The sequence below is a fragment of the Neltuma alba genome, unplaced genomic scaffold (genome assembly GCF_004799145.2).
Source record: "Neltuma alba isolate B1F8T4 unplaced genomic scaffold, ASM479914v2 tig00012088_pilon, whole genome shotgun sequence".
Lineage (NCBI taxonomy): Eukaryota > Viridiplantae > Streptophyta > Magnoliopsida > Fabales > Fabaceae > Neltuma > Neltuma alba.
In genome coordinates this window covers 223,643-240,842 of record NW_021636646.1, presented here as the reverse complement: position 1 = coordinate 240,842, position 17,200 = coordinate 223,643, and the positions used below count along the sequence as shown (strand labels likewise).

The 17,200-nt window shown below is 39.2% G+C and overlaps 3 protein-coding genes across 3 annotated transcripts; 1 reads left to right on the top strand and 2 right to left on the bottom strand.

Annotated features, from left to right (window-relative positions):
* Nucleotides 1-4,437: 4,437 nt before the first annotated feature.
* Nucleotides 4,438-6,658, bottom strand: LOC114722267 (protein TIC 20-I, chloroplastic). The gene is made up of 3 exons (XM_028908257.1): nt 6,519-6,658; nt 5,559-5,740; nt 4,438-5,201 (listed from the first exon to the last, which is right to left on the bottom strand). The coding sequence occupies exons 2-3, from the start codon at nt 5,728-5,730 to the stop codon at nt 4,558-4,560; spliced, it is 816 nt and encodes a 271-aa protein (XP_028764090.1). The 5' UTR covers nt 5,731-5,740; nt 6,519-6,658; the 3' UTR covers nt 4,438-4,557.
* A 537-nt stretch (nt 6,659-7,195) lies between these two features.
* On the top strand, nt 7,196-16,647 carry LOC114722268 (uncharacterized). The gene is made up of 3 exons (XM_028908258.1): nt 7,196-7,201; nt 15,679-16,128; nt 16,253-16,647. Exons 1-3 carry the CDS (start codon nt 7,198-7,200, stop codon nt 16,336-16,338), a joined length of 540 nt encoding a protein of 179 aa, XP_028764091.1. The 5' UTR covers nt 7,196-7,197; the 3' UTR covers nt 16,339-16,647.
* LOC114722266 (CLK4-associating serine/arginine rich protein) lies at nt 7,241-11,530 on the bottom strand. Its single transcript, XM_028908256.1, has 13 exons — nt 11,191-11,530; nt 10,601-10,639; nt 10,352-10,494; nt 10,056-10,131; nt 9,547-9,838; nt 9,348-9,457; nt 9,149-9,196; nt 8,843-9,049; nt 8,478-8,579; nt 8,257-8,390; nt 7,965-8,103; nt 7,581-7,721; nt 7,241-7,505 (listed from the first exon to the last, which is right to left on the bottom strand). The coding sequence occupies exons 1-13, from the start codon at nt 11,385-11,387 to the stop codon at nt 7,481-7,483; spliced, it is 1,653 nt and encodes a 550-aa protein (XP_028764089.1). The 5' UTR covers nt 11,388-11,530; the 3' UTR covers nt 7,241-7,480.
* Nucleotides 16,648-17,200: the final 553 nt, after the last annotated feature.

Genomic DNA, 17,200 nt, shown 5'->3' with positions numbered 1-17,200 from the left:
TAATATTTAATCCTCTGCTTGTGAACCAACCACAACCAATACTATATTCCCGTCTATCAATAAAATGTCATGCTGACGCATACACGTTCATCATATATAAACAGGGTCATTTAATTAATTTAACACTCGTGGCTGAAATGGAAACTTATAGATATGTGATGTGACCTCGTTGCCAATTACCAGCGGAGCGAATTGCATGCATTTGAGGGAATCATCATTGTTATATGGCAGCAGCTCAAAACCCATTCATGGAAAGCCATTCATTCCACTTTTGCCTTCCTTCCATATGGCACCAAACACTGCACGCATGCGTCTTCATATGGCTTTTCGCCCTAAGCATACCACTGATTAATTATCACTCGCTCTTCATTTATTAACTACGGATAGAGCAGCTTCAAAATGAAAGCGAAAGAAAACAAATAATTGGTGCCATTTCACATTACTAATTCAAATGGCAAGGATAAGATAAAATGCTCGTAAAATTCATAGTTAAGCAAATTAAACAATGAAAGAAAGTAATCTATATCTATATTTATGTGAAGAAGATAAAGAAGGCCGGGGGGCCGCCAGCTATTTCATTCAAATTGGTGAAGCAAGGGATCGATCAAAGACGTTTCATAACTCAAACGCACAATCATCATGCGACTGCCTCCAAGAGAGAAGGCGACGCCAGGATGGTGTGTACGTATTTCCGGGATCAAATTTGAATCTTCTGTATTTGGTTAAATGATATTATGTGTTTTAAATATCATAAGCATGTGAGAGTCTGACAGATGACAGTAGTGAGTGCCTAGAAGAATGAGATCATATGTGAGCTAAGGAGCTTTAGCCGCTTCTCAATGTGATTTTATTCACTCTTTTTTATAATTAATCACTTCTTAATTAAGTGGGGCATCAATAAATTAGTATCTCCAAGATAGATACGCCACGCCATGTGCATGCTTCGCTTTATATATGTGGGCGTGTATTTCTTTAAACATAGTTTATTATACTAATTATTCAAGTGGGTCGAGCTAAGAAGGGTCCCTGTAGCGAGGAATAATTATGTTAGTTAAAGCATTTCAGATATATAATTGGTGAAATGTGATTCATTACTTCATTGTATATACAAGCTAGAAAAAAGGCCTAATTATTTCTTCAGTGCTCAGGCCAAGACATTCTCTCGCCCCAAGGAATACAAGGGAGCACATTATTGTTTAATTTGTAAAATAGCGGGCTTTTCTACCAGCATAATGTAGTGGGTTAGACAACTAATTTACATGTGTTTTAATCTAATTGAACGGATAATGTCTTAAAAATAAGAAAAAAAATGACAAATAGCTAGGTATGTGCTTGAATCGTCTCTCCGCAATTACGCTGTCGTCTCCTTCATTTCCTCACTTTTTGACAGTTTGTGGCGTTCCACTTTCTTTTGTCTTTCGTATTTAGCTTAGCTTGCATACTCCCTATATCCTATGCGTTCGAAATCATTGGACTTTACTTTCTAAATGTTGGTGCTATTATTTTAGTTTATTTTCGTGAATGGCTAAATTCATTGGTCATGCCCTGTCTTATTTTAATAGTTTGTTCAACTAAATTCAATCCAGTTATATATATATATATATATATATATATTTTTAACAAATAATGCTTCAATATTTCAACACTCAAATGAGAAACGAAAGAAACAGTGGCGAAGCGAGAGCGGAGTTCTGGTGCAGGCGTGACCCTCGATGGAGGTGGGGAAGCATGGAACGAAGACAACGACAACGAGAGGAAGAAATTGAAGGATGAATATTCCTGAGAGTCCAAAAGATGTTATGGTTTTCATTTAATCTCAGGGGCATTTTAGTCCAATCAAATTAATTAACAGAGATCAGGGTTCTTGAATGGAAGTTGAATAATTGGAGGCCCCTGATTGTAATTGATCATCTTACAGGATGCGTAACTCATTTTTCTCAACAATAAATGATTGCGCAGAGACTAATGAACAGGGGGCATCGTGTGCCATAGGTGACGCTAAGGCTAAGGGGCCCGGAATTAAAAATAGATTGAAAAGAAGGAATTACGTAGGGGAGGGGGAGGGGTTGGTGAGCGTGGGGGAATTTTATAATGGGAGAATCAAAGTGTGGGGAAGGAATGAAGTAAAGGTGAGAATGGAAGGGATAAAAAGCAAAGTGCGAGTGCCTTCCTGGACTCACAGAGGTAAGAAGAACGCGTGGGGTTGTGAAAAGTTAGGGAATAAAGTCAAGTTTTAGACTCACTCGACTATGATGGGATTCCTTTATTATTAGGATTCACTTTAGAAGCTGATTGACACGAGATCACCTCTTCTGAGACGAAGCCCTGCAATTCCCGTGTGGCTCAAGTGAAGTGAAAGTGAAACGCCCCACAAAAAAAAGATGAATAAAAGGGCAAATAAAGGAACAAGGCTTCACAAAAAGGACTGGCAGGAGCTTTGGATAAATTCATGAGTCTCTTTTTAATGACTTGTTGGCCTACACCTAATCATGCCAGAGATGGAATCGAATCTGTTATTCGATTTTCACTCTCGTATTTTAGGCTCTCCCTGGTCCCACCAAATATCAACAAGTTACATTTAGACGGTTGGGAGGAAAAGTTAGGGAGCCATCTGTGATTTGACTCCTAATGATGGGGAATCGTCAGGAATTGCGTTTACTAATCACATTGTTCAACTTCAAATTCACTCTCTTTTGTCATCTTCTGGGGGGCTGACAAGAGCTAAGTTAAGGATGGTCTGGAGAGGGTAAGTGGAATCTGGAAGCAGACAGAGGCTAAAGACTGAAGAATGAGGAGTCGTCACATTTTCAAATTGAATCCAACACCGTGGTGAAAAGCAAATTGCGTGGCATTCTCGACTGATGCATCTTCCTACTGAAGCCAGTGGCGTGGGAAAAATGAACGCAGAGTGGGCGGCGCAGTAATGTGCTATATTGGGGTTCGCGTTATCTTATCGTAATGAAATTCTGATGACTTGAACAGATACGCACATATCCCTTCTCACGGGAGGCTTTCGTAATATCGGCCGGCCAAGTAAGCACAGTGCCTCAGACTGAAACCCACCCACGCCACATGCTCTCCCATACTCAATTCCCTGTATCACATCGGCCTTCCACCCAAAACCAATTCGCCACGAAATAAACCAAATGCCAAAAGCGGCAGTCGTTTTGACATCAAACTCCACATCTTATCTTCCATGATACAGGAATCCACAGAAATGCACTTGGCCTCACTAGACATGTATTTGTTTTTAACCGAAATGCTTTTTAAAAATCGAGACTGTAGGAAACAGAACCTGATGCATTAATAATACATTTTAATACTATATATATCAGTTGGCAAAAAATATATATATCAATATGATTATTTTTATATTGATTCCTTTTTAAATTTTTTTAAAAAATATGGCGTAATATTTTTCTGATTTTAAGACAATATATCGTACATGATTTAGAAGAAGCTACATTATTCATCATTCATAAAAAGTGCAGCATGTCTCCGACCTCGTGCAAAGCATAAGGTTTACATATTATTTTTCCTTAGATATTTTAATAGAATTTCATTACAATATTGAAGAATAAGTATAACTTAATAAAATTTCTCAAGGGGACATTGGGAAAAAGTACTGATATTTTCTATGTATAAAATTTTTTTTAGGTCCTTCTCACTTCTCATCAATATAATTTTCAACGAGACCTTTGCCTAATTTTCCCATTTTATAAATCCTCATTTGTAATAAAATCTAAATTTGAAAATTGAAAGCAGTGATGATTTGCGAATGATCCAGATGCAGAAACCATCGTTCTGTGGCCCCTGGAGGATGCCGTGGTTGTCCTCTTGGGACTTGGGAGGAACGCAGATCGGATGTTCAAACACTTGGCCAATGTCCTGCCTTTCATCATCCCAAGCACGCAAAGAGGGATGGGTGGCCAACAAGGAAGGACATAGTAAGATCAAGGCATATCATCGAAATGAATCAAATACCATCCGTCACACGAATGAATCGGATTCCATCATATTTGAAGGATGGATTGTGATTCCTTCGACAATCATCATCATCTCATTCTAAACACGCAACGCAATCAATCAATTACCATGAAGTGATAACAGGTACATGATTGACATCGCACATCACAGATAAAACACGATAGAAACTCCCTTTGCTTTTCCCGTCTTCTAATATGCTACCTACTACCATAGTCGCCGTCACCAGACTAGGCCCAACCCAACCCAACCCAACCATGGCTTCCTACATCTATTATCCATTCCTATTAATTTCCAAAAAGTAAATCACAACATAACTGGATCTCGCTGTGCTAAGAATATCTGGGTAATTCCGTGGGTTAAAGATGTCCATTGGATGTTTAAACCTGCCTTCCCGATGGAAACAAGATCGAAGACTGACATGCCATAACCATGAGAATCAGAAGTAAGAAGATAACAAAGGAACGAATCTATATTTGCATTATGGATGTCTCATACAGTTCACAAGTTCTCCTTAACAAAATCTGTGATACAAAATCAAAATCCAGGTTAACCTTTTCTTCATCTTCCTCCTTAATCGTAAGGAATTTGGATATATGCAGCATCACATACGAAAGGAACATCAGCATACATCCCAGCAAGAGCACATCGTATACACTCCAACACTGTAAACAGATAGGCAAAAGCTACAGCTGTCCAGAAATGCATTCCTAGTTTACCCCAGTAGATTGCAAGAGGCATCCAACGGCTCACTGTCCCTATCACCTGAAGCGAAATCTCTAATAACATTCCCATCACAACATGGAACCGGAAGAAGTGAGGCCACTCTTTTCTCCTCACAATTCCAAGATAAGCAACAAAAAAGTAAGCCATGAGGAACCAGCCCGGAAGACTCCCAATTGCCATAAGGAAAGGGTATGTCATGAATTCAAAATTTTCCAGAAAGGGATGAAGATGGTATGCCGTCTCCGCATACATCCATGTCTCATGGAGAGGCATAAGGTATGGGAGGCATGCTAAAGTCCTCCACCACCATCTTGGCTTTTTTGTCATGGCTGGAAAACGGAAGCTATATGGGACATCCTTTGATGCTCGAGGAACCATACAAAACTTCTTTTGCCTAGACGGCAGGGGGATTCTAGGATACAGAAGGCCAACACTTTGATCCCCAGTTAAATGTAAGCTTGATGCAGCAGAAATGTTTGAGGATGGCATTCCTATGAGGAAAATTTAAAATGAAATAAAAAAGATTAATCACAACTATTACAAAGATTGGGTAGAGTAGACAGGTCCCTGACTTAGAACATCCTCCATTGCATATTTACACTCACAATCAAAAAGGTATTTGAAGCAACAGCTGTGAAAAATATGCGGATCCTACACTAAACCCTTGAAGAACTTTTTCCCCCAACTATCGCATGAAGAAATTCATTAACATCAGGGAGAATAAAATACAATGAAATATTCTCACAAATCCCGAGCTAAGAACAAAAACAGTGTAGATTTATCAGCTCAATAGTTCATATCATATCAAAAGACTTAAAGTTGACAACCAAATTAAACAAGCCATATACCTTTTGGCAACCAGGACTTATGCCCTAAATAAGGCCCCGAGGAACACTGGATGCTTGAGGCAGCAGCCATAGCTGGCATCTGAGAACTGCAAGAGAACACAGGCCTAAAAGGCAGCGTGGGCCTACCGACCCTCGATGAACATTGGGTCATAGGGCCACCATTTCCTATCATGGTAAAACACCTGATTGAAAATCATCAGAACAAAAACAGGCATTAATTAATAAACAAGGGAAGAAAAAATTAGTTGAAGAATGAACAGAATACTCATAAAAAATTAACCAGGAACCAATCCAACATGTTGTCAGCATATATAGGATCTTAATAATCGCATTAGTTTCCTTGAAAAAGATAGAGAATGTCCATTTATCCGAAAATCTCTCATGAAAATATATATTTCACGATCTTCAAAGTCTTAGATTTCGGATTTGCTAATATAATTCTAATATACATAAACCAGAGCGAAGGCAAGACAAATGAAAGCACAGGAAAAAACTAGAAGCCCGACTGTCCATCAGAAAAACGAAGGCTGAAACATAGACAAAGGGTGAACACGAACAAGGAACACCACCACGAAGCAGGAATCCAGAATCACAGAGTCAGGAAGACCACATCAAGAAAAGAATCCATAGGAGCTCGCGGAACCAAGAGCCAACAGATGCACGACAGTCAAGAATTGTAGACTTGGACCAGGTCAAGTATGTTTTTACTAAGCAGTAAGCACCCTGTAAACAATATTGCCCAAAAATTTATAAAAAAAAAAAAAAAAAGCGCTAGTGAAAGATATGAGATCTTCGTGTTCACCACACCTAGCACCTAGGTCGTACGCCGCTAAGTTTCGAAAATGCCACGGGGAATTGATTATCAAACACGCTAAAAGCCCCTAGACAACTCAGCAGATCAGAATTAAAGAAAATCAACGTTGGTTTCGAATAGAGATTTCCGAGGGACAAGTGCCTTACCTCGTGGGTGCGGAGAGCGGTAGCGGTTAACGGCGGCTGCTATAGTTCGACAATGGTGACTGCTACGGCTGGTCGTGAAGAACGGCGTGCGAGAAAGCGGAATAGGGGTCGCAGGAGAAGGAGGGTTTATCCACCTTCCGCACGATCATTTCGTAAGCCAACAAGCCATGGTGGCTTTTCTAGTTTTCTCGTGTGATTTTATGAAATGCATGTACTGCCTCCGCTTTTTACAAGGCACCAGATAATCCAGGAGGGAAAAATAATAAAAATAGACTAAATGTAATTTTGTGAAAATCATAAATTATTTTTAAAAAAATGAGTTGAATTGTACTTTTAATAAATTATCTCATTAAATATTCTCAGTTTTAACCCGGGTAAAAAGAAAAATCTCGGTAAATATTTCAGATTGGGAGTTCAAATCTGCCACGAATGGGGATAGGATGGAGCATAAACTAATTAATTTATTAATTATTTTTGGCCAAATTATTAATTATTTTTTTGGAACAGAATAATTGTAACTGGGGAAGCTACATGAGCGCGGTATCTTTGGTTGGGAAAAGGTGGGGATTCTCATTATTAATTCTTCCGATAATTTAAAAATCATCAGACCACATATTAAAATAGCTATATCAGAATCGACTGCGGCTTTTATGTCAAAATGACATCAGACCGGAAATCTATGGGTAAAAATTATGACCCCGCACAGGTTTTACTGAGTCAACTTATCACGCAACTCAATTTCTGATGCATTACTAAGCAAGTAATTCCCTTTAAAACTGATCCATCCTGTCATGTATAACAAAATTACCTAATAATAAGCAATACACTCACTAGCTACACCGCACTCAATCAACAGGACATGATTAGCGTCTCTCTCCAACCCTTGGGAGAAATCAAATCAAACATATAGACTAATTACACTGATAAACCTCTCCTCTGCTGTATGATCACCCAATCTTCAATCAGCGCCTAGAACGGTTCCTAAACCTGAAATGGCAGCTATTAGAATAAGTCTTGATGCACATGCAGCTGTCAAATTTCTCAGCAAGCCAAAGCCTTTACCTGGGAGAGCTGGAAGGCGATCGAGACCTTGAGCGCGGGCGAGAACGAGAGCGAGACCTAGACCTGGAGCGAGAACGAGACCTAGAGTAGTATCTTCTAGAACTCCTGCTTCTACTAGGACTTCTGCTACGCCTGTATCTTCTGCAGTTAATCATAATATCAATGCTTCCACAATCAAACTAACTAGAGTGGAAAAATGCAGGAAGACTTTCCAGTGCAGTTAATTGTCAACATCTTGATAATTCTACAACATCTCATCCCCAATGTAAGCAGTTAGGAAACTACCACCAACCTCAATCAACTCAAAAGTACTAATTTGGACATGGGAGTTAATTCAAGTGCACCACCATATTAACCACACTGGAAATATGTTGAACTAACTACCTTGGGGGGGAATGGCTGTAGCTCCTACTGCGGCTACGGCGTCTATGCCGACTAAGCCGGCTCGTTTCAGCAAGTTTTTCCAATCTCTGCCGCTCTTGTTCCCTCTTCTTAGCTAGTTCTGCAGCAGTATCTTTTTTAACTGCAATATAGATGCAAAGAATTGATGTTAAGAGATTCCATATAAACACTGCTTACTCCTGAAATGAACTGACAAATAGGATCGCACATGAAGGCAGTGGAAGACATTGAAGGATTAATTAATGGATCACTAAAATCCATAATTTAAACATACTTTGCTTGTTTAGTTGCCTGTTCATGATCCTTTTAAGTCTCTCTTGAGGAGTTTCTTTCTTCTCCCCTTGCTGCTGCTTCATGAGTCCTCCAGATGCACTCGCCTTACTTAACTTTGCCAATGCAGAGGATGTGCTGTAGAGAAAGGACAACTAACTTTAGAAGCATCAATCAAGAGCCTTCACACTTCACATACACAAGGAGTAAATCAATTTGGCATACTTGACAGATGGCTTCGACGCTTTGCTGCCCATGTCCTTATCAACAGATACACCAGAAGCAGGATCCACATGCAAAGCCTCAAGTATTCGACCAGATGATGGCCTGCAAGATGGTACGGGAGTCAGATAAAACTATAGCAATAATTCCATGCATCTCGGGAAGTTATGCAAAATTTATTTTACAAAAACAAAATTAGCTTCAAAAGGGAAGCCTCTTCCCTCCTCCTCTCTGCAGTTACCATCCTAGTCCTGATCTATTCTAAACCACAAAAAAATTGCCTCAGGCAACAATGTGGGTGATATGCGGCAGCAGAGAAAAGACTGTCCAATCTATCTTGGCAAGAATTAAAGGTCCAGTGCTCCGACCGGTTTAACTTATCAGCTAGAGATGGAGATGGTGGTGGAGAAAATCTCTCAAGCTTGGGTTCATCTGCTTCTCCAGAGCCCCCAAATTCAGTGATATATTCTATTTTAGGAGTCCGTGGTTTGCTTCGGTGGACATCATCTGCATTCCCACCACGAGAATAGCGCCTTGAGTGTGATGGAGAGTAGGACCGTGATCTGGATCTTGACCTTCAAAAGGAAGAAATAGCAAATAAAATTTACTTCATAGAAAGAGACATCAAATGCGTATAAAACCTTCAATAGAAACCAGAAAAATCAGGGCTCTACCTTCTAGACCGAGAATAAGCTTCATAAGTAGGACTTCGTCTTGGTTCCCTGCAGGGATTCAGGTGCATCATTAGCACATAATTTTTAGAAATTATAGAATTTTTAAAAATCATAGCCGTTCATCCAAGTTTTGGTAGGAATCAGAGTCATATTTATTCACTCAATAGTTAATGTAACATATAAACCCAGCAGTTTCTACCGGTAGGGATCATGATGCAGCACACGAGTTCCAGATATCCGAGCAGCTTCTCTCTCTCTTTCCCTTTCAATCTGAGAAGCCTTCCTCCTTTCCTTACGACTCAATTTCCTCTGCAAATTTAGTGAAATACTTTCAGAAACATGTAATTTATAATAATCATAAAACATGAACAAAAACAACGCTTGATCTCTCAACTTACAATTGCAGGATCACCTTTGATCACCTCTTTTTGCCTTTTTTCTTCCTCCTTAGCTTTCTTATCCATGTAAACAAGCCACCCATACCTCTTAACCCCATACTCTTTTGCTATCATTTCCATTCCTTCATCATTGCTGTCATCGCTGTTAAAATCCTCTTCATCATCCTCATCCTCATCTTCATCATTATCATCATCATCTGAAATCTGGGATTCTTCTTTTCCATTCCCATCATAAGAAAATCCCACCTGCGAGTAAGAGCCTTTACTTGCAGGAGGCTGTGACAGGTGAGACCTACCAGCGTGCAATAAAAGGAAAATCAGATGGTTCTCCAAGAGAAGAACCGATAAAACATTCATCAGAAATTGATGCAAAACTTTAGATTCCTGATATACTTAAATTGTTCACAATTAATTCCACCCAAATAGTAAAGTCTTGGTCCCCTCAGATATTAAAGTATTTATGTGACCTTGCAAAAAGTAAGAAAACAACAAAAGAAATCTCATCTAACCTATCTGATGCAAATGGAGCTGCTGCTTTGGCCTCCATCTCTTGATTTACATGTAGCAAAGCCTCCTCATCGGTAACTGTTAACGTAAAAGCTTTGTTTGCTAAATCAACTTCAAATTATATTGTGGCTGTAGTCATATTGACTTTGAAACTAGAGAAACTTCTGTCTTCCATTGCTTTATCATTAATTCACAGTGTTTGAGTATTAAGCAAAAGGATGGGGGAGTGAAAGAGATATAAGACTAGTCAAAGCTTTTCAGAATCAAACACTTTGTCAACAAATAAAAAAGTACCGACATCCTCTATGCCGATGCTTTATTAAATCCCGATAACGCTCAAAATTAACAAACTCTTCTAATTCTTCTTCTTCTTCTGACTTTCCCTGCACGCGCCTGGACCCGGTATCCCGAATGAAATCAAGGAGGGCACGACCATCAAATCTGATCAAACAAAGGAGGGGAGTCAATTCTAAAATATCAATTAAAATGTTAAAAAATACAAATCGTACTGCTCCAACAGTCGAGGATAGTAGGAAAAACCTTGCACCTGTCAATCAAAATATCCTGCTTCCCATTCCATGGAATCCTGAGACAGAAAGTATCCATTAGCAAACCACATATAAATTACATGTTTCGTAGAATATGACATCCCCCCCCCCCCAAAAAAAAAAAAAGAAGAAGAAGAAGAATAAACAGAAAGAATAAGAAGGGGGGGGGGGATGGACCACTGAACATTCTCAAATCACTATTATACCTCCACGCATTCAACCCTAAGCCATATGCAATCATAAACAGGTTATTCTTCATCCTAAGGTTACTGCTGTTACAACAAACAGAAATTAATTCCGAGTTTGCAGGACCACTTGAATATAAATTTCAATACTTAAACCATATAACTTCAAATCAACGAACCCAATCCTTTACGAGCAATCTAAGATCATAGTCCACAACTCCAATTTAGCTTCCGCACTAAACTAATTAGAAGAGCATATGTATAACAGTTGATAATGAAACCGTAATCCTTAACAGACACCCATTCTAGTTCCAAAACGTCCGCATTTAAGTCGACCAAGCAAATCTAGACAGCGAAAAAGGCGCCAAGGAATGTGTTAATCGAGTGAAAATATAGAAACTGACAGGCCCTGTTGATCCTGGATGGCTTGGTAGAGGCCGTCGTCTCGATAGGTTCGGCAACGAGAGCCAATGGCCTGGATTGATTGCTGAGGATCACCTCGCCTCTTTGCCAAATAAACAGCTCGCCTCTGAGCTCTCTTTCGAGCTGCGTCCATCATGTCATGGACCTTCCTCTCCGACCTTCTCGCCTCATGCCACATCTTCTCTCTTTCCAGTCCGATCAATTCCGTCGATCGTGTTTGTCACAGAAACCCTAATTCGGTTTCGATTTTGCGTCCCGATTCCAGCGCGGTGAACGACAGCAACATGACACAACAAGACTGGGATGACACGCAAATTTCCCTTGTAAACGTTGTTCGTGACCCTTCTGGCTTTCCCTTTATCTTTGGACCCGGATCTTCCTCGTCGCACTTACGGCCCGATAAATTATAATGGCACGTCCGGTCCAAAATATAAATGAGTTGGTTAACTCATTTAAATAAATTAAAAAACAATTTAAGTTAGTTATTTATAATAAATATTTTTCTGGTTAGATACCAGAGGAGTATTATTATATTTCTAAAATATCATTACTAATTAAGTTTATTAACTAGAACTATCATTATTAGAAGGATTGTCTTGAAAAAAAATGAATAAATATGAAATACAAAGTGGATTGGGGTCTTATATTTAAAACCAAAATAAAATTTAAATGAGATCTTATATTAAGGAGTAAAGATAGTATTACTCACAGTCTTAACATAAGAGCTAATTGACTAGCTTAAATAAATTAACAAACTTAGTTAAGTTAGTTATTTATAATAAATAGATATTATTTTTTTAAAAAAATTATTCTAACTAATCAAGTGTATTAATTAAAACTACTATTACTACACATGTCATCTTGAGAAAAAATTTAAATATGAACAGCTAAAATATTAATCTAACACTTAAAAAAAAGGAAGAGAAGAAAAGAGGATAGGAAGAAAAGATGAGAGATTTGAATCGTTTCCCTTCATGAGTCAAAAAAAGAACCACAGGTCTTATTTAGTACAAGGCATTGAAAAAAAGAATAAAAACTGGGATTGAGAGTAAAAAACTATATAAAAAATATTTAATATGAATAGTTGTTTGATAATTAGGATTAAACAAATCCATATATGTGAGGTTAGGAAGTACCATAGAGGAAAATGGTATTTTCTAATCCATCTAAATGAGATTGTATAATATCACGTCATAAAAAATTACTCATACTAACTATTTTTTTAATATATTTTTTATCTCAATCATATTTTTTATTTTTTATTTTTAATGTTTCATGACAAACGGCGTTATAGTATTCAATTGAGCCGAAACCCAAGACGCCAGTCCTAAACAGAAGGGCATCAGAGTGCTGGGACCATTAGGAAAGATCCATAGAGCCCGTATTCAGTAATGGGCTTGTACGATCCTGAGAGTCCAATTTGACTGTACAGGCCACCTCAACAATATTGTTGGATTGTAAATTCACTGGCTCTTTTTTGTTGAATTAATACAAGGCACGCACCCATTAGTGTTGGTCCAAGTGAAAAGAATTTAAACACCTTAAACATCATATCTTGAGTTTGACTTTTAAAACAGTGTGTGGAATAAATACTGTTGGCAGGGTTTCCTACTACGACGCTTGATACATGAGAGATTAGTCTCTCACTACTCCGGTAGGATGATACTTTGGGCAAAAAAAAAATACAAGGCACGCGCTTGCACGCCCGAGCGAAGCTCTCGATTGTTACAGTATAATTTTTTACACCGACTGCTAAGCTAAATTAAAAGTGAGATGCTCGTGTCTGTAAAGAGCAATAATATAACGCGACAACCCCGTTGATATCACGGCCACTCTCCCTGGTTTTGATTCGTGATGCTCGCTTCCTATCTCTTCCATCTGGCTTGATGATATTGCTGTCTTTCAAGTTTCAAGCACCCGCGCTATACAAAACAGCGCCTTCCCCCCCCCCCCCCCAAAAAAGAAAAAGCCTTTTTCCCTCATCACCTCCTGCCGCGCCCCCAATTAATTCATCAATATTGCTCTGCTCCACCATATTTTCGATAAAGGGTTAGTTATTTATTATTAGCTTCCATTTTTAATATAAAAGTTAATTAATTAATTTGAATAGATTTAAAAAAATTAGTTAAGTTAGTTATTTGTAAAAAATAGGTATTGTCTTTCCTAAAATATCATTGCTAATCGAGTGTATTAGTTATAATTATTATTATTACAATGATTATTTTAAAAAAATAGATAAATATGAAAAATAAAGTGAATTGAGATATTATATTTATGACTAAAATAAAAATCAAACAAGTTCTTATATTGAGAACTGGAACTAATATTAGTTATGCAAACCCTGCCATATATACTTGCTCCATGCCCTCAATGATGCCTCATGATCTGGTGAAATAATCCCACACCCCGCGGAGAGGCATCTGGAATTCCACTCTTCTGTTGAGGACCGGTCAAGTTATGAAGTCACCTGCATTGTATTTTATTATAATTAATGACTTAGATTAATTTGTTCGGCTGTTTCCAAGTAGTACACAACCTTGATTAACTGTGCTCAGCGCTTTTTACAAAAACATCGCACATGATATCTTTAGAAGTGCCAGGAGCTTTCCTTTTTGGAAACGATATGCAAGCATTATTCGATATTCATCACTTGTCTCTTTAATCATCTCATAAAGAAAACTGGAACGGAACTTTAGGCTGTGTCAGTGATTAGGAAATGGACTCGAAACTCGTCGAATAGCTTCTCCCGAATTCTCTAATACTTTTCACCTTCTGGCGCTTTCCTTTTTCTTTTTCTTTTTGGGGGGGGGGTGTCAGTGACAGAGCTCAAATACGTACATGGGGATATGTGTACAGGAACAGAGAAAGACGGCGATCTTTTTGGGGTGAAAAATGATTGGGGAGGAGATCAAGTCCGCCAGTTAAGCGTCAAAAACAAAACATTATTCAACGGCCCCGTTGTTCGACTTGAGATCGTACAGTATATGGGGTATCGGATAGAACAACTGACGGGATATTTGATTCAAAACAAAATCATAATTTTAAAAATATTTTTACAGCATACAAAATAAATATGCAGCGGAGTTTATCTCGATTTATCAAAAAATATTTCTAAAAAGTATTTATAGGATTAGGCAAAATACCTCCTAAAGCATATTATAGTATTGAATTTGGAAGTGATTTGTTGATTCATTCAGTCTCCGTGGATCAGATTGATTGGCAAGCTCGTGACGTTTACGTGCTCCCACTTGCTGCCCACGCAAGCATTCTAAATTTCTTAATTAATTATTAATGCTCAGTTAATTTTATGTACTGGGAAGGAGCAGCTAGCCGCCCAAGCACCGACATGTATTATTTTATTATTAAGCAGTTAAAATGCACAGCATGGTGGACAATTACGAGGATAAGGATTTGCTTAATTGAGGCCATCACTTGCGTTTTGCTAACTAAAAAGCTTCTCGAGACTACAATTTGGATAATTGAATAACCAAAACATGGGACTAGCTCCATAACATGTCTATACCTCAGTGTTTTGCGAATGCGTCATGAGCATCACTTCCGCATATCCCTTCCATTTGGGCTTATTTTAATAATTAATCATCGCCCATCTAATCAAAGGCGGCGGCTTTATTATATACATATAGAGAGAGGGACATATACTCACACTTGTATAAGTATCTCCAATTATATTGTTTCCAAGTTGAAGCCAACTCCATCAACACTTGTATAAAATATATAAATATTAAAAACAAAATAAATTAGAGTTTTATATTTAAAATTAAAATAAAAATCAAACGAGATCTTATATTGAGAACAAATATTTTTTTTTTTGTTTGAACTTTGAAGTGAGGAGGGGATGACCGGGTGGGGTTCAGCGACGCGCTTGAATCACAGCATTTGAAACTTTCCAAGCACTTACTGGGTCTGATCAGCACGCAATACGGATCGATATTGTGAAAACCCATTGAAATAAAATTTTAACAAAACAATAATAAATCGACAAGTTGGCTAGGTTCTTTGCATTTAAAAAGCCAAGCAGCGTCACTGATGTTGCTCTTTTAATCTACAGTCTAACTTCAAGCATAGGCTTTTAAGTTTTGAATGAACCGCTGACTACGGCACAAGTTTTTGCTCACATAACAAATAAATATTCAGGTAACTAGGAATATAGTAAGTTTTTCTAATCCCAATTTTTTAAATATTTTTATAACTAAAATGACGAAATTTAAATAATGAGGATTTTTCTTGATCACCAAGCTACGAAGACGTAAAGATACGTGGGCGGGGGTGGAGGGCAGCAAAGCAAGGAGGGATATCGGAGGAAAGAGAAGAGAAAATACAGGTAATGATGAGGTGGACGAATGAAAGAAGAAGAGGGACCCGAAGGGCTCGCCACGTCAGCGACTCAATCCCTTAAAGGGTGGCGACCAGGCAGCCATAGAAAACCACCGCATCTCAACCCTAATAAGCTATAGAGTCCTCTAACCCATCGTGCGAGGTCCGCCGACCTCCGCACAAGTCCCATCCCAAGGGGCTGTGCTCGGGGTCTTCCTCCTTCTCCACCACCCCCATGCCTCTATACAAGCAGAAATCCTGGTCCCCCGATGACCTCCGCGACGAGGCTTGGCTTCGACGCAAAGGCCACTGGAAGAACCGTCGCTCCAAGAGCGTCACCGATGAGGACGTTGACGAGCTCAAGGCTTGCATTGAATTAGGCTTCGGGTTCGATTCCTCTCCCGAGCTTGAACCGGACCAGCGTCTGTCCGATGCTCTCCCCGCTCTTGGCCTCTATTATGCCGTCAACAAGAGCTACGACTATCTTTTTTCCAAGTCCTCCGCCCCTACCACGCCGTCTGACTGCCATTCCACTCCCTCTCCCGTCGCTAGTCCCCCCTCTACCACGCCAATCTTCTCCCACGGTATTCCTAATTACTTCATTTCTCGACATTTTTTCTTCCTTTATGCTAGGACGGTGCTATGTAGGTTTAATCTGATTTGATTCTAATGATACTAATTCGTGTAAGGTTTTTCGGGTTAATGAAGGCGATAATCCCCAGACGGTGAAGACGAGGTTGAAACAGTGGGCTCAGGTCGTTGCTTGTGCGGTGCGTCAAAGTCCACGGGCATGATGGTGATGCCGGCCGATGCTCATGATGATAAGGAACCTCCCTGCATGTTTGATCATGATTTGCCACCCACACACCAGGGAAACTTTATATATTATGTTATATAAGTAAAAGAAAAGGTCAAATCACCTGCAGTAAACAAAATTGTGCTAGTTGGGTATTGATTAGTTAGTCGATGACACGGCGCTGCCCGCGGTGTTCACAAAACTTTCTTCCCTTAGAATGCGAGATCCGGGCAGATTAATATAATAGTGGTGTAATGCGTAATATAGTAACACTGGCGCGTACGAAGCAGATTTTTGTGACAGAAAATTCGGTGTGACAAAATGTCAAAAGATGTTGTGCTGCTTTTGAAATTCGCTGCCTTAGGTAATTTGAGGTAGTCAAAGCTGACATGGAGAATTTAATGGACGGAGGGAGCCCATCGATCTGACGAAGAATGCGTTGCAATTCACAAGGGGGCAGAATTGACGTCTTCCTTGAGAGGGAAGACTCTCGGGATTTTAAAGCTGTGAGTGGGTTGGAATTGGAATATCGTTGTGGTGGCAAATTATTCTGGCTGAGGCTGTCTCTTAGCTGGGGCGTTCATCTGTACGCGTGATTTAGGAACTTGCATGTACAGCGCTGGGGCATCCCACTGGACTTTACTTTGACCTGAGCTGGCTCTTTCATTTTTAACAAGGATGCAGGCCCAGACTACTGCCGTACTGCTAGGCGAGCAGGAATATTCTAGAAGGATCCTGGCTACTCGTAGCATAGACCCCAAGTCACCGGGTCCTCGGCCACTTATGCACTAATTACTTCCACAGCGCAGACCCTTCCATCGATTTTCTTAATGAGTTTTCTTTTCCCACAACATATAATT